This window comes from Lactuca serriola, chromosome 5, assembly GCF_051521515.1.
Source record: "Lactuca serriola cultivar US96UC23 chromosome 5, Lser_US96UC23_V15, whole genome shotgun sequence".
NCBI lineage: Eukaryota > Viridiplantae > Streptophyta > Magnoliopsida > Asterales > Asteraceae > Lactuca > Lactuca serriola.
This window is the reverse complement of record NC_136412.1, coordinates 341,277,901-341,300,109: the sequence shown is the minus strand read 5'-3', so window position 1 is coordinate 341,300,109 and position 22,209 is coordinate 341,277,901. Positions and strand designations below refer to the sequence as shown.

The window sequence follows — 22,209 nt, the reverse complement described above, 5'->3', positions numbered from 1 at the left end:
AGGACCAAAACCCATCACATCCAACTCATTAACTACACCTTTGTATATGGAACCAGTTCAAGTGGATCCAGTACACAGTGGAGGTTCATGTGACATCCTCAATTTCACGGCCAGAAAAGACCGATTTGTTTATGCTTTGTTTTTAAAATCAGAGTAATCGTTTAAAAAAATGTTGCGGAATTTGTTCCTAAAACAAAATATGATAAGAATTTATCAAAACGTTTCTCAAAGAGAATGTATTTTCATTATATAACAAAATCTCGGGATGTCATGTTTCGATACAGACACATAAGCATAAATAGAACTTACATTTATTTACATTCATGATTTACATCTCCTTTAATCTCTCAGTGAAATATGTCTTCGTATTGATACCTGTGATACAAAGAAGATTGAGTGGGTCAGGCTTGGGAGCCTGGTGAGCATATAGGGTTTTCAACCTTCGTATTGATACCTGTGATACAAAGAAGATTGAGTGGGTCAGGCTTGGGAGCCTGGTGAGCATATAGGGTTTTCAACCTTCGTATTGATACCTGTGATACAAAGAAGATTGAGTGGGTCAGGCTTGGGATCCTGGTGAGCATATAGGGTTTTCAACCCACAATGTTATATATATATATATATATATATATATATATATATATATATATCATCAAACAATCATTCCAATTACCCATCCCCATTATCTCCATTTATCTCTTAAGTACCTTCCCTAAGGAATTATCCTAAGGGTCATCTCCTACATCGTATTTAACTCTCATCTCCTTACATCACATTTCCTTATATGTTTGTTCCTAAGGACTTTTTCCTAAGGATCATCGCATGAATACACAGTCACAACATCGTCTGGACTCGTAATTCATAGTAAGGGTTAGGCTATCATCGCATGAATACGCAGTCACAACATCGCCTGGAATCGTAATTCATAGTAAGGGTTAGGATATCATCGCATGAATACGCAGTCATAACATCGCCTGGACTCGTAAATCATAGACGTATTAAATGATTTTAAATTGTATACGTATTTTAATATCTACAAATATGTTGGGGTAAATCATGGGTAGATGAAGTTATTGGTGTGTGATGAATGTGATGAGAGGAAGGTGATGATAGTAATGTGATAATAAATAGGTGATGATAGAATGGTGATGATAATTATACTCGTGTTTATGAAAGGGACTATACACTCACCTGATCAGAAGATGGTCGGACAACACTACGACTCTAAGAGTAGTATTATTCGGTGAAACCGGGATCACTTCACACACCGGACTTCTCGTGGGCAGAGCTTCGGTTCAGAAACACTTTTCTTCTCGGGATCTTCGGGCTTCGGGTCTCGGGATGATACCGGGGCTTCAGGGGTACTTCTTTGTACGTAAATCGATGTAATATGGGTGAGAGAAGGGTGAATTAGCACCCTTGGCCGACTGCCCCTTTAAATCTATTTATAGGGCAAAATTTTCATTTTCCACGTTGTAGGCTTGGTCGTCACTGCATGCGTCATCGCAAGTTGGGTCTGGCAGACTCTAGGAAGCGTCAGAAAACATGTCACGTCGTGGCCACTGACACAACTTTGGGGTTCGCGCCCCAAACTTCAGAAATTCATAACTTTCGCATACGAACTCCGTTTTCGACGTTCTTTATATCGACGCGTAGGTAAAAACAAGATCTACAATTTTCATTTAGACTCTGTCGGCTAATTTTGAATTTATTTTTATTATATTATTTTTAGTAGACCGGGACAGGAAAACTCCGTTATAAACTCATAAATTCTTCATCTGTCGTCCGTTTCCGCCTGTCTTTTCACCGTTGGACTACTATCGATAAGATATTCACTTTTCATTTAGATTTTTTCGGCTAAATATCGCTCGATCTCATATTCGAACTTCGGGTTGTATGCTGCTAAGCTAAAACTTCGAAAAATCATAACTTCCTCATACGAAATCAGATTTTGGCGTTTTTTTATGCACGTTCTCGGTTTAACGAACTCTACAACATTCGTTTAGATCACTAAACCATCTTACCCATGGATCATATTCAGTTCACTAACGTAATTAAGACATTGACAATTGATTGCTGCTATGCTTAATATGGACCATTTTACTCGTGCATCATGTCCAATTCACTAACCTATTTAACACATTATTATTTATTTGATACCAGTCGAAACATCAAACTATCATTAATCAACAAGACTCAGTCTTATTACATCAAACAAAATACAACGTTAAACCAATTTTTCTTGTCCGACAAAATTTAGTCTTTGAATACAACTTCACTAATTACTTCTTAAACACAAACACCAAAAACAACATAATCATTCGAATTTTATGAGTAAATAACTTCCATTTAATTTTTTCAAACTATTGTCTAACAACCAAATTTTCTTGTTCCATCTTCATCTTGCATATGCTAATCTCGTTTTCCAATGTAGAAACTTTGAGGGTTAAATTGCACAGTTCTTTTTGGTCCTTCCGAGAACTGACTTCATTTTCAGGGGTTTCAGGCTCCAAACATTCTTAGAACTTGCATTTTGGTCCTTCATTCTTGAAAAAACTAAACCAAAAAGTAAAAACATTTGATTGACCATGGATTTAGGGCACAATCTAAATTTTTTTCCCGGATTGTCTTTAGTTTGTAAAGTTCGTACGCGAGATGGTAACCCACAATCACAAGGTTTTTCAGGTTGAAATTCAACATTTCGTTTGGAAGAGATAGAAGAAGCAACCATGTCAATTTAGGGCGTAATAGATGAGAATGACGCATACAACAACTTAATATCATACGACTTGCATTTAATAAGCCAAGTGGATGCCACGTAATAGCCATATAAGCAATAACCTACAACAATCAGTCGTGAGGGTTTTGGTGAGCATAAATAATAAATTCAATGGTATAATAAAGGACCAAATCAGAACAACCACGAGATTTTGTTACCAACCAAGTCATTTTCCTTTTTATTTAACCATATAAATATTAACAAATAGACTAAAATATTGCAAAAAAAAAAAGTAAAAAAAGAATCAAGTTCAAAATAGGGTGCCCTAAATAATCTTACTATATATACGCCTTTACGGAGCCGCAATGTAGTAACGCAGCTTTCATCGAAAAATTGCAGATCATCTTCGGCCGGAACAAAGAGAATTTCGATCTTGACGGTATTCTTTATCTATTCACCCTCTTAATTTTCCCATATACTAATGGTTGCTGTTTATTATCTCTTATTATCGTTGAATCTCGATCGGTTATACCAATTTAGGGATCTACTGTCTTTCAAAAGTAGGGTTTATCGTCCGAAATTAGTCGAGGCCTGTTTTGAGCTTGAAATATTATCTCATCTGTTTGTACGAGCTGTGTTATCGTCTTTCTTTGGTTAACTTTGATTGAATTCGAATTTTCCAAATAGTAGATGTTCTACTGACATCATGATCTTTGCGGCTAACGTTGGGTTTTATAGTTAATTTGTCTCGGTCGTTGAAATACACTGGTAGCTATTGGAATGTTTACTTGTGTTTTTGGTTACTACTTACAATATTGTTACAATATCGTGTTTACATTTTTTTTATGTGTCACTTGACCAGGAAAGTTTTAAATCGAGGATCGTTCAGATTTGATCAAAATGGCAGAGGAAGAAAACCAAATTGAGATGAAGGAGGAAGCAACTGATGTAACTATTTCCTAATCTTTTAAATTTATAATCGTTCTCTTTGATTTCTATCGATTACATTTGCTACTGCATTTGCGTTGATATTTCATGTTAAAATCCTGGTTCCTTCTTCATTCTTGCTCCAGTCACGTGTTTAACGTTTATTGCCTCTAGTTACATTAGTCATGCAATCATTATCATGGTTCTTTGAAAGATTGTTGACAAAGCTACTTTGATGCAGCTTGCTCCTTTTGACCCTTCAAAAAAGAAAAAGAAAAAGAAGGTCGTGATCCATGATCCTGCTGATGGTCCTGTGGAACAGTTAGCTGAGAAAACTGAAAGCCTCTCAGGTGATTACTTTGGCAATCAACACACAAACACATTCTACATAAATGCATCATATCTTTTATCTGTGAGTGAATTATAACCAATAATATTTTTGACATGCAGTTTCTGAAGGTCTTGAACCCACATTTACTGGTTTAAAAAAGAAGAAAAAGAAACAGGTTAGCCTGGTTCTCTATAACTATATTGGATATAAGTTCTCATCAAATTTCTGATTCAAGATTCTTATAATTGTTTTAGGCTGAAACTATCCCTTTGGAAGAGGAGAAAGAGAATGAAGGCGAAGATGTTGACTGTAAGAAGCTTATTTAATTAAGACAATGTCTTTCATTATGTTTTATCTTTTTGAATGAATGCTTGAACATTTGCTCTGTATGTTTTCTAGATCCTATTGGAGAAGACGAGGAAGGAGAAGGAATTGTTCTACAAGAACAAAAACTTCCATGGGAAGGGACTGATCGTGACTACATATATGAAGAGGTATGTAATTCTTCTTACTACACTTTATGTTTAAAATTTAAATCTAATTCATATTTTTATTTGTTGTTTTTGGTTCAGCTTTTGGGGAGAGTGTTCCATATTCTTCGTGAGAATAACCCTGAGCTTGCTGGAGATAGAAGAAGAACAGTCATGAGGCCACCACAAGTTCTTCGTGAAGGAACAAAAAAGACTGTGTTTGTGAATTTTATGGACCTTTGCAAATCGTAAGTTAGTTAATTATGACCATATTTTTCATTTTTTATAAAAAGAAAAACTTTTCAACATTATAATTAATCATACATTCATTTCTTGCAGCATGCATAGGCAGCCAGAGCATGTTATGACCTTTTTGCTGGCAGAATTGGGTACAAGTGGATCACTTGATGGGCAGCAAAGATTGGTTGTGAAGGGAAGATTTGCTCCAAAAAATTTTGAGGGGATTCTGAGGCGATATGTCAGTAAGTTATCAAAAACATGAGAGCCTATTTGTTACATGTATTTAATTATTTCTTAATTACAACAATAAGTCAATTTGCTGATATAAAATTCTGTTTTACAGATGAGTATGTTATCTGCAATGGTTGCAAGAGTCCAGACACAATTCTTTCAAAGGAGAATCGTCTCTTCTTTCTCAGATGTGAAAAGGTATTTTTTAACACTTCACCTACATTTTTTGACACACACACTACAGTGGATGCCTGTGATGAATAGAAATTTTGCCTACATTGTCTGATTTTGTTTATACAATGAAGAGAAAATTATAGATTTCTGAGGCGTTTTGTACTTTCGATGATTTGTTTGTTATTCTATCCTCTTTGCTTTTCTTGCTTTGTATTTTGAAAAGTCTACATAAATATAATAATGACATGCATACTATATGATCTATTAGTAAAGGCCTGTGATGAATAAAATATTGCCTACATTGTCTGATTATATCTAACATGAAGAAAAAAATCATCTACTTCTGAGGCCTTTTTGATTATATACATATTATGTAAAGTAAAAGCCTGTGATGCATAAAAGTTTTGCCTACATTGTCTGATTATTTACAATGAAGAGAAAACTAGAGATTTCTGAGGCTTTTTTTTCCAAAAATATATAAACACGCTAGATAGATGGATATTTAATAAAAAACAAAGCAAAAGTTAAAAGATTTCTGAGTCGGTTTACTATATAAGTGTGTTGTAATATATTAGTAATGGCCTGTGATGAATAAAACTTTTGCCTACATTGTCTGATTATTCACCATGAAGAAACAACTCCTAAGATTTCTGAGGCCCTTTTGGATTTTTAAATTTATTTATTGAACTAAATGATCTTAGTTGTTTTATTTTTTATTGAAAAAGATATCAATAAACATGTGTGCTTTGAAACCCCTAATTGTTTTTTATGTGTTTGTCTTGTAGTGTGGTTCTGGAAGATCTGTTGCTCAAATCAAGGCTGGTTTTGTGGCTCGCGTTGGCCGCAGAAAGGCTGGGACATAGTTCGAGTCTGGTTAGATCTTGTTGGAGTTGCGATTACTTTGTGTGTAACAGCTTATTTTACCATAATGCCATTGAGATCCTATCTTATCTTATGGGTTTGTGCATTTTTTTGACCTTTTGAGTTTTTCTTTTTGGTAAACAATATCCTGATCTTTTTAATCTTTGTCCATATCTTAAGGTGCTTTAGAATGTGCTTTCTTTTAACTTTTATATACAAACACACTGTCCAGAAGAAGTGATAAATAATTTCTTTCTTTAAATGTGTTAAATATGAGATTTTTTTGTTCAAGTGGTGTACAAGCATCACGAGGTTTATGAAGAAATGTCAAGGTGTTTCAGTTCCTATGATAAAATTGGGATACACTTTGGCAAAAAATTGATAGAATTTCAACTTACTTTTTGGATGTGCAAAGATTCAATAAAATTTTAAATATTTGGGTGTCGTTACAGTTCTTGAATTTTAAAATATTTGGGTGTCGATACAGTTTTTGCTTGGCAAAATGTTGTTGTGGAAGGATGGTTCAAGTAACCAAGTTAATATTGTAACATTTTGTATGATTTTGTGCAAATGAAATATGTATATTAAAATATAATGGGAAGATGAGTAAAAAAAGACAGTTTTTTAAATGTACATAAAGTATCATTGTTTTTTTAGGACAAAAAATACCACATATATATATATATATATATATATATATATATATATATATATATATATATATATATATATATATAGGGTTATGTTATTTTGTTTTTACTATCTATTATGTGCATGATTGATTATGGACCAATCATTTTAGTTATTTTAAGAAAGTAATTAATGCATATTACATGATGAAAATATAATAAGTATTAATTATATTTTCAATATTTAATATGCATTAATTACTTTCTTAAAATAACTAAAATGATTGGTCCAGAATCAAATAATATATGCACACAATAGAGTGAAAACATTTGAACCTATATATATATATAGATATATATATATATATGGGGAAAATAATAGAAAATGCATAAAGGTTTGGAAACCCTAAAATCTAAAAAATTAATAGAAAAAAATAGTTTAAGATATCTATTTTTTTTTGACGTCATAGGGCTAAAAATCACAGGTTTAGAACAAATTTGCTTTTTTTGAAAAAAAAAATTGTATAAAAATTTATTTTTCAACGATTTTATATAAAACATAGCGATTTTTAGTTTTGTAAAGTAAACAAGTTTTGTAAAGTAAAAAAATGATTATATATATATATATATATATATATATATATATATATATATATATATACACACACACACACACACACACATATATTATACAACAAGGTTAACCGTTTATTAGTGTTGCGACACAAGAGAGAAAAAAAAACTAGACAGGGGAACAATTGCAGATTTTCCGACACCACAAAGGTTGTCAGACGATGATGTTTCACATGATCGGTGTTGTGTATGTATGTATGGTTTCTATCAATTCATGCTTCTCCGGCGTGAACATTGGTTAAAGAGAGAAATGAGCGTGACATTATGTCATGAGAACTCTTAAATGTGGATTCAAAGAGTATGAGTTATGTTTAATTCTCTGGGACCGCAAGATTTTATTTGAACAAATGTGTATTTCATTGGTATTCTGTGCACAAATTGTATACTTTAATGATATTTTTTGAACATTTTATAAACTTTGATACCCTTTTAAGTCATTTTCCGAAACAATAATAATCGGGTAACCTGATCGTTACCTACTATAGCCGGTCAACATAAACTTCAATGATATTTTTTGTACTAAAAAAACAACGTTGATATTTTTTGTACTAAAAATCAACAATGATATTTTTTGTACATTTTAAAAATTTCGTTACATATTTAAGTCATTTTATCATATATAATTTCACCAACCTTTTTAATACATACAAATGGAGGTGCAAAAATCGGTCTTTTTAGCCGAACGAGTTTGGTTTTAAAACCGGATTGGATCAGAAAACGTTTCGGTTTCAAACCAAGAAATCTATACAAACCGATTTGGACCGGATTAAAATCGGATTGGATGAAACTTGTTCCCCAACTTAGTTTCATTTTTTTGTACTATTTGAAGTAGCTTCTTCTTTCTTTGCATTTGACTACAACTAAAACCACTATTTTTCGTAAGCCAAACAGGTGAAAAAAAAAAAGAAGAATGCAAACCATACGTAATGAAGGTCGAAGCCTTGAACATTTTTAGAGCAGTTATCTTCATTTATTTGGTTTTTTATCGTGTAAATACATAAACAATAAACTAATGCATCTTCAAATATAAAAACATAGTCTTCTAAAATGCATCTTCAAATATAAAAACATAGTCTTCTAATAGTTTCTTTCTCTTTTTTTGGTTTTCTTATAGATTGTATTCATAGTGGTCGTCGTAGTTGTTGTTTGGAAGTAGTCCCCCTCCATGTTGCGTAATTATGATTCATATTAAACCTCTTGTATGGTAAGTGGCACAAACATTTCTATCGTTATTTCTTGTTCAACCTTGAACAATTCGTCTTCAAGTGGTGATACATTTTGTATTCATTCCACGTCGTCTAAGTAGTATGTCAAGCATAAGCACATTTCCACCGACAAAAGCGTGAGTCTTGATCTTCTAGATGATATAACCTACCACAAAACGAATTCTGAAGCTACTGAAGAAACTTGGACGATTAGTACATCATGGGCCATAGGGGCTAGAACCGGAAATTGGGATTCCTTATCTTTCTACCAAGCCAAAATATCAAAATTCTCAAACTCTTGTATACTTATATGTGCCAAAAAGTTGGATTGAATGTGCCTTTTCTGAGCTCGTTATTAGGGGTGTTAGACCGAACTCGTTTGATATTTTCATTTTTTAAAGTATGATAGAGTCAAATTGTTTTGCTTTTATCTTGAGAAAACGATGAGAATGCCTCCAAATTTCGCATAATGCCATAAATAGTTATTGAACCATATTTTGCTGAATAAACCCCAAACAAATTTTGAAGAACATTGTTAAATTTTGATATTTCTTTTGCGATGTAATCTTTATCTTTATCCAATAAACCCAAATGTTATAAACTAAAGTTTCAATCCCAATAACATTTAGAGTTGGATTTCAAAGCGGTGATACAAATTATATCAAGACGCATATCTTCGAAATATTTATATTTGTATGATACAAATATAAACAAGATCACCATTACTTAAGGGGTTGACATCTACCATTACTTCAAGGGTTGACATCTTTGATATATCATGATTAAAATTATGTCAAAGGAGCATTAAGCGTAACATGCGTGATATACATATACAAGAAAAACTTGATTAAGATATATCATAATTAAAACCACGTCGATGAAGGGCCTTAAGCGTAAGATGTGTAATATTCCAATTTCCAACAAGAAAATGTTTATCATTAATTTTAATATTTATGTCATTCTGTGTTCAAGACTTCAAGTTGTTCGATACTATAAAAATATAAAAATAAGGATAATATTTTTGTATGGTGAAAAGTTAATACGTTTATATATATATATATATATATATATATATATATATATATATATATATATATATATATATATATATATATATATATATATAAGGGTTCAATTGAGAAAAAAAAGATTGAGAATGGGGGAATCATTCTCAGCCAATCATTTATTTTTGCCGCAAAAGCCTTCAACGTACCAGCGGAAATGGGAAACGAATGCACATGTGTTTTCCAACATAACATATTTCCTTAAACTATGCTAATCATTACCTTAATATATACAAAAACATAGTTTTTTTCGTTTTTTTTTTAATTTTTATAAGCTATTTTTATTAAAAAAATGATTTTAAATATACCAAAATTCATGATTTTTTATTCTCTACAAATAGACATCCATATTGATATAGTTTTAAGATAAAATAAAAAATTTATTTTTTTTTTATATTTTCAGCTATCGTTATTCATAAATGAATAACAATGCATCAGGTTTTATTACAGTACATTCGTTATTCACTTATGAATAAAAAGTATGATTTTTTTTTTTACAATTTAAGTATTATTCATATATTAATATAGCATATAATAAACATAGTATATTCATATTTTAATATTGGACGATGAAATCACTTGTGAATATTAACATAGTATATTCACTTGTGAATATTAGATGATATATTCACTTATGAGTATTAAATAATATTTCATATGTGAATATTACATAGTATTACATGGTATATCACATGTGAATATTACAGAGTATATTCACTTGTGAATATTAGATGATATATTCACTTATGAGTATTAAATAATATTTCATATGTGAATATTACATAGTATTACATGGTATATCACATGTGAATATTACAGAGTATATTCACTTGTGAATATTAGATGATATATTCACTTATGAATATTACATAGTATATTCACATATTAATATTACAAGGTATATTCACTTATGAATATTGAAGGTATTTTGACAAATATATATAATTTTTATATGTTATTCACATATGAATAACATACAGACTTGCATATTTGTTTTGTGTTTTTAATAATCATATACTGATTCAGGTGAAAAAACATATTCATATGTGAATATAACGTGGTAATTTAGTTTATGCATTTCATCAAACAGTTGGAGTGCAAACAAGTTAACTATTTTAAAAATGTTAAAAACATCAAGTTATCAATTCCAAATCATCATATACTTCCGATTTCGACTTCAAATGCGACATCCTATCTCTGATCGATTTCTCAATTTGATTTTGATTTCCGAAAATCCGATTGGGAACCTGTGATTACCGATTCTAAGTCCCTCAATGTCGACTGTGACTGCGAGTCCAGAACTCCGATTCCAATTTCATGAACAACGAAGAAATTCCGGTTTAGTTGAAGAAATCTGGATGATTATTGAAGGTTGGAGGAAAATTTTTGATGATGAATGCACAGTTATCGAATTCTCTATAGTTACGTATTTGAGATTGAAGGTTATTACGATATTTACAAGTTTGCCACCGTGTCTTTTATGCTTAGATTAAATAAGTGGCTGAGAATGATTCCCCCATTCTCAACATTTTTTATTTTCTCAATTGAACCCACCTATATATATATATATATATATATATATATATATATATATATATATATATATATATATATATATATATATAGCGTTAGGTTCATGTGAGACGGCCTAATTTTGTGAGACCGTCAGACGCATTTTTTTTATTTTATTTTTATTTTATTTTTATTTTTTTTAGTTAATTCAAGTTCCGAAAATAATATTTAAAAAAGAATTTTTTGATTTTTCCATTTATTTTGCATTTTAAAATTATTTTTAGAATATGTACAGTGTAATATTCTATTTAGAATATTTCACGTATTTTTAAAAAAAATAGATATTATTTTATTTTATTTTATTTTATTTATTTATTTTTAGTTAATTCAAGTTCCGAAAATAATATTTAAAAAAAGAATTTTTAGATTTTTCCATTTATTTTACATTTTAAAATTATTTTTTAGAATATGTCAGTGTAATATTCTATTTAGAATATTTCACGTATTTTAAAAAAAAACGGGATTTTTTTTATTTTTTTTGTTTTTTTTTTAATTTTTTTTAGTTAATTCAAGTTCCGAAAATAATATTTAAAAAAAGAATTTTTGGATTTTTCCATTTATTTTGCATTTTAAAATTATTTTTAGATTTGGTCTCACGGTCTCACAAAATTAAAATGGTCTTAAATGAACCTGAACCTATATATATATATATATATATATATATATATATACACACACACACACACTAGTTTATAACCCGTGGTAACCACGGTTATAAAATTAATTAAATTTTAATAGTAAAAACTCAAAATTATTAATCAATTATTTTAAATAAATTATTAATTAAGAGATGTTTTTATTAGTTATATGAAATTATAATCGTTGGTTCAAATAAATATGTAAAATTAATTTTTAATATATATAGACATTTTTTATTTGTGAATTAATAAAAACAATAATATAAAATTTAAATTTAAAATAGAGAATAAATACATTGACAAATAGAACACATTAATGATGATGTCTAATAAATTCAAAATAGAGAACTAATAGATTGACAAGTGACAACACATTAATTAAGAGGTCTAATATGATGACACATGACAAAAAAACCACTTTTTTATTAGTATAGAGATATACCATTAAACTCACCCATTTTATTCAAAAAATATCATTTTGACTAGTTGTCACATTTTTAATTGGTTTATATGTTTAAATAAAATCATTAAACTCATACATGTGCTCAAGAAACACTATTACTTTGAACACGATTTACCATTAAACTATTTTTTTAAACGTTTAGTTAATTTCATATTTCCCAACCATCATCATTTTTTTGTGGCCATCTTATCTAGCCAACACAATTTCGAAGAAGAAAGAAAATTCAAATTTAAATGACAAAATTACAAAAATGGTCCCTGCCGTTTACCAAAGTCACAAAGTTAGTCCCTATTATTTTTTTTTGATGCAAATGGTCCTTGTGATTTGCGAAACTTGCAAAGTTTGACATTTTTACTAACACCGTTAGAGACTAAATCTGTAAAGACAGTTTCGTCTTTTCAAGTATAGAAAGATTGAATTCGTGACATTAACCACAGGGACCATTTTTGAAATTTATTTGAAAAAATAAATTAATTTGCTGAAGGTAGGGAGAAGGCCCGAACTCACGACCTCCACCCCCTTTATTTGACCAAAACCTTAACCAATTGAGTTGATTGCTCAATTGGTTATAACACCCTAAACTAATTTATATAACAACAAAAACGTTAATATTTAAATAATAAATAAATTACAAAAAACATTTTTTTTACATAACTCTTTTTAAATAAAACAAAAAGTATTTTAGTCGTATTATTAAAAAAAATTGTTTTTTACAAATAATTTGTATGTAATTTTATGTATTTAATTTACTTAAATATATATATATATATATATATATATATATATATATATATATATATATATATATATATTATTTCTTTAAAAAATAAGTTTTCGTATAAAAAATAAGTTTTTATATATTATATTTTTTTATGTCTTTGAAATAATAATAATTAACACTACTTATGACATAAAAAAATATATTAATTCTTTTGGATCGCTAGTTCTAAAATACGTATTTCATCTTTTTTTAAATACATATAACCGAAAAACGGTTTTCAGAAAACCGATTGGACCAATCAGTTTTCTAGAAAATGTTTTTCTGTTATATGTATTTAAAAAAACATAAAAAACCTATTCGGTTATATATCTTATTTAAAATATGTATTTCATCTTAATTGCAAGTTCTGAATCGTATGATTGAAATGAAGATGAAAAGAAATAATGATATATCTTTTTAAAATAACGATAATTAATAGTACTCTTGACATAAAAAAAACCGTATAAATTGTTTAGATACATAACATAATCGTTGTTAAGTTGTTTTTAATACATATAACTGAGAAACGGTTTTAGAACTAGCGGCTCAACAGAATTTATACATTTTTTTATGTCATGAGTAGCGTTAATTATTATTATTTCAAAGACATAAAAAATATAATATATGAAAACATATTTTTTATATGAAAACTTATTTTTTTTAAGAAATAAAAAAATATATTTTACGTAAAATAAATAAATAAAAATACAATACGACTAAAATACATTTTGTTTTATTTAAAAAAAGTTATATAAAAATGTTTTTTGTAATTATTTATTATTTAATTATTAACGTTTTTATTATTATATAAATTAGTTTTAGGGTGTTATAACCAAATGAGCAATTAGCTCAACTGGTTAAGGTTTTGGTCAAATAAAGGGGGTAGAGGTCGTGAGTTTGAGCCTTTCCCCTACCTTCAGCAAATTAATTTATTTTTTCAAATAAATTTCAAAAATGGTCCCTGTGGTTTCTTAAATGTCACGAATTCAGTCATTCTATACTTGAAAAGACGAAAATGCCCTTACAGATTTAGTCCATAACGGGGTTTTACTAACGGTGTTAGTAAAAAGGGCTAACTTTGCAAGTTTCGCAAACCACAAGGACCATTTCCATAAAAAAAACTAATAGGGACTAACTTTGTGACTTTTGATAAACCACATAGACCATTTTTGTAATCTCTACATTCTCAAATGTGAAAACTCTCTTACCCCTCATTCTACTATCATCGACATAGCTTATGCCGCTGCTTTCTCTGCTCATCTCTAGCTTCTGTCACTTCATGAAAACCAACATGCCCCTACATCCCTCTCTTACATTTTTCTTCTTAAATATACGCCACTAGTAATCACCTTCGCTCAACGACGCAATTTTATTGTTGGAATATGAGATTGATGTAATTGAAGGTTTGAATTTGAGTTTTAATTGATCAGAGGTTTGAATCGGTTTTGCTATAGGTTGAAGCCGATTATTAGTTTGTTGTTGTTGAAGATGGGTGGTTGTGGTGGTGATGGAATGTTGTGTTTTTTTGCTGAAATTGGATGGTGACAGTGGAAGGTGAAAGATGGTGGTGGGAGTGAGTGGTGTTGTCTAGTGAAACAAATATAAAATCAGCTTTAAGCTACAACAAAATCGATTCAAATTCAAATTCAAATTCAAACCTAAAAATTGATCCAAAACTCCAATCGCTTCAATCTCAAATTCTAGCAATAAAATTACATCGTTTAACAAAAGTAGTTACCGGTGGAACACGATTTAAGAAAAAAGGGATGAGAGAGGGATGTCGGGGTAGGGTTGTTTTCACAAAGTAGCATGAGCAAGGAGCGGTGAAGGTGTTAACAACAAAGGGAGGGATGCCGACGATAGTAAAAGGAGGCCGTGGGAGTGTTTTCACCGGAGAGAATGAAGAGACTGTGCACTTTGCAATGTATTTAAAAACCGAACAAATAAAATGTTTTTTTTTTCTTTTGAATTGTGTTGGTTAAAGAATATAACTGATCAATTGATGAAGACTAGAAAAGATGAAAGTGATGAAATATGTACAAAATTTATTTTAAAGGTAAATCATATACTAGAATGTGAGGGTATTTGTATTTTATTGAACAAGTGTGAGTTTAATGATGTTTCTTTGACCATATAAATATGTTAGATTTTTAATAGCCGGTCAAGATGATATCTTTGAACAATAAATAAATTTAACGGTAAATAATATATAAAATACAAAAAAAATGACTAAATTTATATAAACGTGATATTTCATTATTCTAAAAATCATTTTCACGATAAAAGTATACATAAAATAGTCCTATTGAACTAATTATAAATTATAATATTGAGACAAAAGCAAAAAATAAATCCAAGTGTTACAAATGTTCTTCGTGTTCTTAAGATTATGTTTAAGATACATGTTGGCAAATAAAAAAATAGGTCATAAATTTAACTTTTAAAAAAGTTAACGTTTTAAAAGGTTAACATTTCAACGAACATATAATTTTTATTTTTATTTTAATTCTCATAATATATTTTTATTAATTACAAAAATAAGTAATTATTTTATAATTGACGTGTTTAATGAAATGATATAATATTAAAATACAGTTTTTATTATTAAAAATTTGAATACATTATTTAATTTGATATTAAATTCTCGCTTTAATATGTAACCAAGCTTAAATTATACTATTAATGCTAAAAATCATCTTTTTTTTTAACCGACGACGCAAACATAGGGCTCTAGTAATGTGGATCTATTATCAGGCAAGCCCACACACCTTGACTTTTCTCCTTATTCGTCATTCCAGGGAAAATCCCGCAAATGCATTCAGCCAAGAGTCTCCACAAACGTACCGGGATTCAGTAATATGGATCCAGTATCTGGCAAGCCCACACACGTCGGCCTTTTCCCTTATTCGTCACTCCTGGGAAAATCTCCCAAATACATTCAGCCAAGTGTCAAACTCATGACCTCACCCATTGAGGCTTGTAACCAGATGCATCACTACCAGCTATGCTGGCGATCACATGCTAAAAAACATCATTTTAATACGAAAGTTGGAATTGCATGATACAAATGAGATTAAATGATGTTTGGGCTTATGTTTTGAGATTTCAAATTTTAGTTAAATCAGATCATGTATAAAAATTAAATAATGATTAAGGCTAAAGAAGAATAACATCTTTCTTTTAATAATTTTACTTAAGCTAGTAATTTTTTTTAATCGTATCTTTACATCATAAGCTTATAAAAGATGTTTCATTTAAGTTGCTAGTTTATTAAGTTAAATACAATACTGCGACACTTATATAACAATCACACATCCATATATTATCTTTAATATAGTCATATGATAATATACGAGTCTTTCTTTACGAGATTCGAGAAATTCATGATAATACCGCATGAAATATAAAAATTTCGTTTAAACATAAATATCTGAAATTTGTATTTTGTGCTTAGTTAAATTCAATGAAATATATTGTATATTTGTTTTATAATATTGAATCATTATTATAAATATATCTTTATAGTTTATGTCATTTTACAATTTCCAAATAGTTTATCAATTAGTTTTTAAAAAAAAAAATCATTTTTATCTGCTAACAAGTATTTTTTAACTATCTACTAATTTTTCAGTAAGTTAATCAAATATTTCGAAATCAAAAACGTTATGTCCTTATCGCACTTCTGATCTTACGGGACACATAATCTTGACGGTGTATCTTAAATTCTTGATGACTTAAAATTATAAAAGAAACCCATAATATGCATTTCACCTCAACACACAAACAGGTACATTGACATAGACAATGTATTTGTATCCCACTATGGTCGGTGGAAACATTTAGAAATTTAATATTTGCCCATGTATTGTTTCTGATTAATATTAACCAAATATAGTCTATTACTAAAATTATGTGGATCTTGTTGATGGTTGTTAGTGGGTCTATCATCAGGGCCGGTCCAGACGGTGGGCAACTCGGGTGATCGTCCAGGGCCCACGGGGCCCAAATTTATGGGCTATATAGTGTGTGTATATATATATTTCCTAAATGATTTTTAGGGCCTAAAGTTGGTTCAAACTAGCTCAAAAGATAAACAATTTGGCTTGCTTGTTATTGTTAATTGAACACGTTTATAATGAAGAATAAATGACTTTTTTTTTTATCATTATTATATTTGTCTTTAAAATGACCATTTTTTTTCTTTTTGCCCCGGGCCCATATACGTTTGGACCGGCCCTGTTTATTATTATCATAATAAGATAAAGCAAGTCATGATTTTATCCTCTGATGAAATGATTATTCTCTGGTTTATCTAAGAAAATAAACCATCGTTCAAGTTAGCCCAAGGGAAAGATATAATAGTTTTTTATTTTTAATGTTTTTTAAGTAGGAGAAAAAGAACGAAAATGATAAATAGTTTTATAATTTTATCCTATATATATAAAGTATAAAGTATAAACTAAACCAAATATTTTTATTATTCTAAAAGCTTTATAAGACGGTTCTCTTCGAAGTGAAAAAAAAATGATTTGCCAAAAGCAAAAAGTTTCCTTCATTTTCCATAATTCTTTGGAGTCTTTAATAGGTTATGCAAGATGGTAAAACACAAAATCCAATCAGGATTTCAACCAAACGATGTACACTCATTGTGGGCGCGGTGATTGTGACTTGGCAACATCATCCCGACCTCAACGATCCTTCTTAATAAATAAATATATTTTTGTCATATTTTAAATTCTTATTAATTTTACCATATGTAATTTTATAATTATTTTAAATTAATTTTTATTCTATATATTTTAAGGTTTTTTTATTTTATTAAATTGTAAATAATATTTATATTCAATAATAGATACATATCAATTTCATTAATGAATTTTCCTTATAATTTCAAAATTACAAAACTAAAGATTCATTAATTTTCTTTATTTATTTATCTAAATTATTTGTTTAAATTTAAAAAAGAAAGAAAAACACTTTAATTTTTATAATTCAGTATTTTCTCACGTTTCTTATAAATTTATACTTCTCAAATATTTAGAATTTTGTATTTAGTAATTTTCTTTTAAATAAATACATGGATCTCACACTTATATATATATATATATATATATATATATATATATATATATATATATATATATATATATATATATATATGAGAATGATCATTTAAGAACTCATAGTTTTCCGAGAACTAAACGTGGAACGTTAGATTATAATTTTTAATAACTTAGATCGTAGATGACATTTTTGTAATTATGATCAAATTTAATGGTATATTAGGTTTTTCTAAAATAATCATAAGGGTAAATAAGGTATATGAAATATTTATCCTAAAATTCATTTACAATACTCTTTCTTTCTCTTTTTCTCTCACTACACAAACTCTAAATCAGTATAACCTACACATTCGTTTCTCTCTTTCTCTCACGTCGATTTGTTCCCCCCAAAAGCACCATCATCCAACGACAAAGCTAGACTGTCGGCGCCTTAGAAAAAATTGTCGTCATAACCAAAGAGTGAGCCGGTAGAGGTGGAAGGTGATGGTGGTTACAAACAAAAGACAAAGGCACGAGATGGTGGCGATCACGAACGTATATCACAGTGCCCTCCGCCTTCCAGATCAACGCCTTCCGCCTTTCAGATCGTCATCGATCTCCTCAACACATCTATACGATTTCCATTTTGAATGTTGAATGATGCCATTGATTCACCTTCACAGTACCTTCATTTTCGATTTAAGACACCGAATTCAACCTGTCAAACCTATGTGAACTGAAATTCTGTTCAGTGCTTCTTTTGTTCACTACATAATAAACTTCAGTTCATTGCTTTTTTTCTTTGTGCATCCTCACATACCTCAAATCCTTTAACTGAGCAAGAATTGTGAACTGAAATTCTGCAAATCACTAATTTTCCAGTAAATAAATAGTTCATTTCATATAGGAATTATTGAAGCCACTTTTTGTATGCTCCATATTATCATAATAGTTTTCATTAATATACAAGTGTCATTATTCCTTATTTTTATCTTCATAAAAGGCCAATTATCTAAGAAGATGGAGTGTATAATAAATTAGATAGGAAAACTAATTTATGTTTTTTGTGCCACATTTTTCTTAGACTTAATTCCACCATGAGAAGACTTATTGAAAGGAGAAACTTTGAAGGATGTTAATCTAACTGTTAGGGCCACGATCCTCAAAGCCTTTAGGATCCTCAACCCTAATTAGATATCCAGGACCCTCAACTATCTCAGGATCTCGACTATTACCATTATCATTATTTACTAATATTTATAACGGTTATATTTTGTTCTTAATTGACACATGTGCAGAAATAGTCAAGAGAAGACTTATTCTCAACAGAGTTTCATCTCAACTATGCTAAAGACCCGAAAGTCAAATAATGTTCATGAAGTTGGTCATAGAGGATCCCGGAAATAACGGACATCTTGTTAGCTAGTTTAGACTATAAATTGACACTTGTACTTCGCACACAACACACAGTTTTTTACTCTAAGCTTACTCTACGAAATTATTCACTTGTTCTTACTTAGATATTCTCTGTAATCACCATTTTACATTAATAAAGTCATCAAGGCAAGTGATCATTATCACCTCCCAAGGTTTTATGTCGAAGATCCTAGCAAGGATCAAGGGCTTTCCTTGTAAACCATTATGTCACTCTCTTTTATCATTTGCTATTGCACAATTCGAACATCACAACCTCTCATTCAATTTGGTTGATTAGTAATTGTCTAATTTTTGACCAAAACAATTTGGCGCCCACCGTGGGGCCGTGGTGTTCAAAATCCTCGAAAGATCATGTCTACACAACCGATCCTTTCTTTATCCTCCACTCCTTCCATTCCAACTAAAAACCTACCACCTCCTTCGAGTGGGCCTCCTGGTTAGAGGAAAATGCCTGGCGTTTCCAAGAAAAACACCCCTCAGGTCACTAACCAAGGAAGCTTGGGATCTTCAGGACTCCAGGATCCGACTGTCTCAGTCACTACTTCAGAACTCTTCGCTATGATAAGGAAAATGACGCAACAGGTGACCCAGAAGTAGGAGGAGAATAGAGCACTGCTCAGAGAAGGGGAGAGGATGAAGGCATAATTTCAAAAATCCTAGGAAACAGCGCCCACAGTTGTACAACCAAGGATCCTAAAATCCTCAGAAAATCACCAGAAGAGCACAGTTCCTACCACTGTGGCATCACCCTGGGGGGTAACTCTGGACAACCAAGTATCTACAATCAATGATCTTAATGAGCCTTTCAATACTCCTAGAATCCTTGGTTCTAGTAATTTCTTAAACAACAATACTATTAATACTAAATGTAACACCTTGTTCTGAATCAATTCCTAGCCTGAGGCTGTGGGCCGAATATCGGTCATCATAAGGACTAGGGCCTTTGAAATGGTAGGATCTAAGACCATTTGGGTGCGGGTGATGTATTAGAAGTGATTTGGGTGTTCGGTTCGTGTTTTGGAACCTAGGGGTATTTCGGTAAAGTGGCAGTTCGGGCTTTTGGTGGAAAATGGATTTTTGTTCGGAAGGTCTTAAGAAAGGGTTGATTTGTTAGAAGTGTAGAGCTTCTCGTCACCTTTCCGTGGATATAAGGATCATCAGAATCGGACTTGTAATGAAGAAGTTATGGCCTTCGGAAGTTTCATGGTTTTCAGTCTTAGCCGAGTACGCGGGGCGTACTAGGGAAAAAGGGATTACGTTGGGCGTAATGATCAGGAGTGGTCGCGAAGGTTCTCTGGAGTACGCTGGGCGTACCATAATTACGCTAGGCGTAATTCCGTCAGATCAGAACCCTATTTTAGGGTCTTGGACCCTATTTAAACTCCTTATATCATAACCAAACCCTAATATCTTCATCCTCCACCCCTCTAAACACTATAAATCGTCATATAGCAACCATGGTGGCATTTTGGAGCTTATGGAGTCCATTTTTGGGATATTTGGCCCACTTTCAAGAAGATGGAACTTGTTGCAAGGAAGGGAATCAAGGAGGAGCTTATGGATCTGGCTTTTAGGACTCATTTTCAGCTTGATGAAGGTATAAAGCTTTGAACTTGATCATTCAGCTCTTAGATCTACCATTTTTGGGTTTTGGTTTGGTCCCAAGGTTGAAGCTTTATGGTTCCAAATCTGTTTTTAGGCTTGGGGTTGCCACCCTTGATGCTATTTGAGTCCCTAAGGCAAAAGGTTGCCATCTTGATGGTCTTAATGGGTTTATGCTTGAGTTAGGGTCACTTTTATGGAAGTAAAATGCCATTTTTGGAGTTTGGGTTTGTTTGGGGCATGCAAAATCACCAAGTCAGTGACTTTATGGGTTTAGACGTTAAGTATAGCTTAGATCTGTGATTTGGACTTATTGGATCAAGTATTAAGCACTTAATGGATGTTGTGCATGAGCTGTTTGTACGCTGGGTGTACTATGTAGTACGCGGCGCGTACAGTCCATTTGATCAGTACGCTAAGCGTACAGAAGAGGTACGTTGGGCGTACGCTCTCAGGAGGACTTGGGCCTTTGTGGACTTCGGACCTTTAGGCCCTAATGGTTTTGGGCCTGGATTTGCTGATAGTTGGGCCTGAATGCATCTTTGGGCCAATAATGGATTAGTTGGGCCTATTGGGCCTTGTGGCCCAATATAGAAATGAGCTTCGCATTATGGGCCTCAGGTTGGGCCAATTCTTGTATTGGGTTGTTGTGGGCCTTCGTGGGCCAATTGGGTCGGGATTATTGACTAGGGGGAATATTGGGCTTTAGTATAAGGTCCATTAGAACGGCCTGGGCCTAATTTGGAAAATTGGGCCATTGATGGATTTATGGACATTATAGTGTTGGGCTTTTGGTTTGGGTTTGGGCCTTAGTTTGAATCATACAGGGCCAGGGGTAGAATGGTTATTTCACCCAATGCATAGATCAAGGATTATGCTATGGACCCAATTGGTAATTGGGTATATTGATTGGTAGTGACAGCTCGGGAAGCTGGCGAGGCAGCAGCTAATGATTTCATGCGGAAGCTTCTGTAGTGCGAGGTGAGTCTCCTCACCATACCAATGGGTCTAAGGCACCAAGGCCGGCCCATTATGTGTTACGATATATGTGTTAGCCATTCTGTGAATTTATATGCTTGGTGATTGTGCTTGCATGAAAGACCTCGGGGGGGGGGGGGGGGGGGTTCCCGGGGCACTTAGGTGTAAGACCTTGGAGGGTTTCCTTGGCATCCTAGGTCAAAGACCTTGGGGGGTTCCCGAGGCACTTAGGT

The 22,209-nt window shown here is 31.3% G+C and overlaps 1 protein-coding gene and 4 non-coding genes across 6 annotated transcripts; all 5 read left to right on the top strand.

Annotated features, from left to right (window-relative positions):
- Window positions 1-3,028: 3,028 nt before the first annotated feature.
- On the top strand, window positions 3,029-6,114 carry LOC145055384 (eukaryotic translation initiation factor 2 subunit beta-like). 2 transcript variants are annotated; one of them, XM_079003694.1, is made up of 10 exons: window positions 3,029-3,158; window positions 3,582-3,667; window positions 3,888-3,996; window positions 4,097-4,152; window positions 4,232-4,286; window positions 4,377-4,471; window positions 4,550-4,695; window positions 4,787-4,929; window positions 5,031-5,116; window positions 5,878-6,114. In XM_079003694.1, exons 2-10 carry the CDS (start codon window positions 3,620-3,622, stop codon window positions 5,953-5,955), a joined length of 816 nt encoding a protein of 271 aa, XP_078859820.1. In that variant the 5' UTR covers window positions 3,029-3,158; window positions 3,582-3,619; the 3' UTR covers window positions 5,956-6,114. The 2 variants fall into 2 exon arrangements, with proteins under 2 accessions (XP_078859820.1, XP_078859819.1); XM_079003693.1 differs by having other exon boundaries at window positions 4,377-4,695.
- On the top strand, window positions 5,164-5,250 carry LOC145056199 (small nucleolar RNA SNORD34). The gene has a single exon (XR_013685730.1). It is a non-coding gene; the product is annotated as a small nucleolar RNA SNORD34 (small nucleolar RNA).
- Window positions 5,362-5,446, top strand: LOC145056197 (small nucleolar RNA SNORD34). Its single transcript, XR_013685728.1, has one exon. It is a non-coding gene; the product is annotated as a small nucleolar RNA SNORD34 (small nucleolar RNA).
- Window positions 5,473-5,555, top strand: LOC145056196 (small nucleolar RNA SNORD34). The gene has a single exon (XR_013685727.1). It is a non-coding gene; the product is annotated as a small nucleolar RNA SNORD34 (small nucleolar RNA).
- LOC145056198 (small nucleolar RNA SNORD34) lies at window positions 5,669-5,753 on the top strand. The gene has a single exon (XR_013685729.1). It is a non-coding gene; the product is annotated as a small nucleolar RNA SNORD34 (small nucleolar RNA).
- Window positions 6,115-22,209: the final 16,095 nt, after the last annotated feature.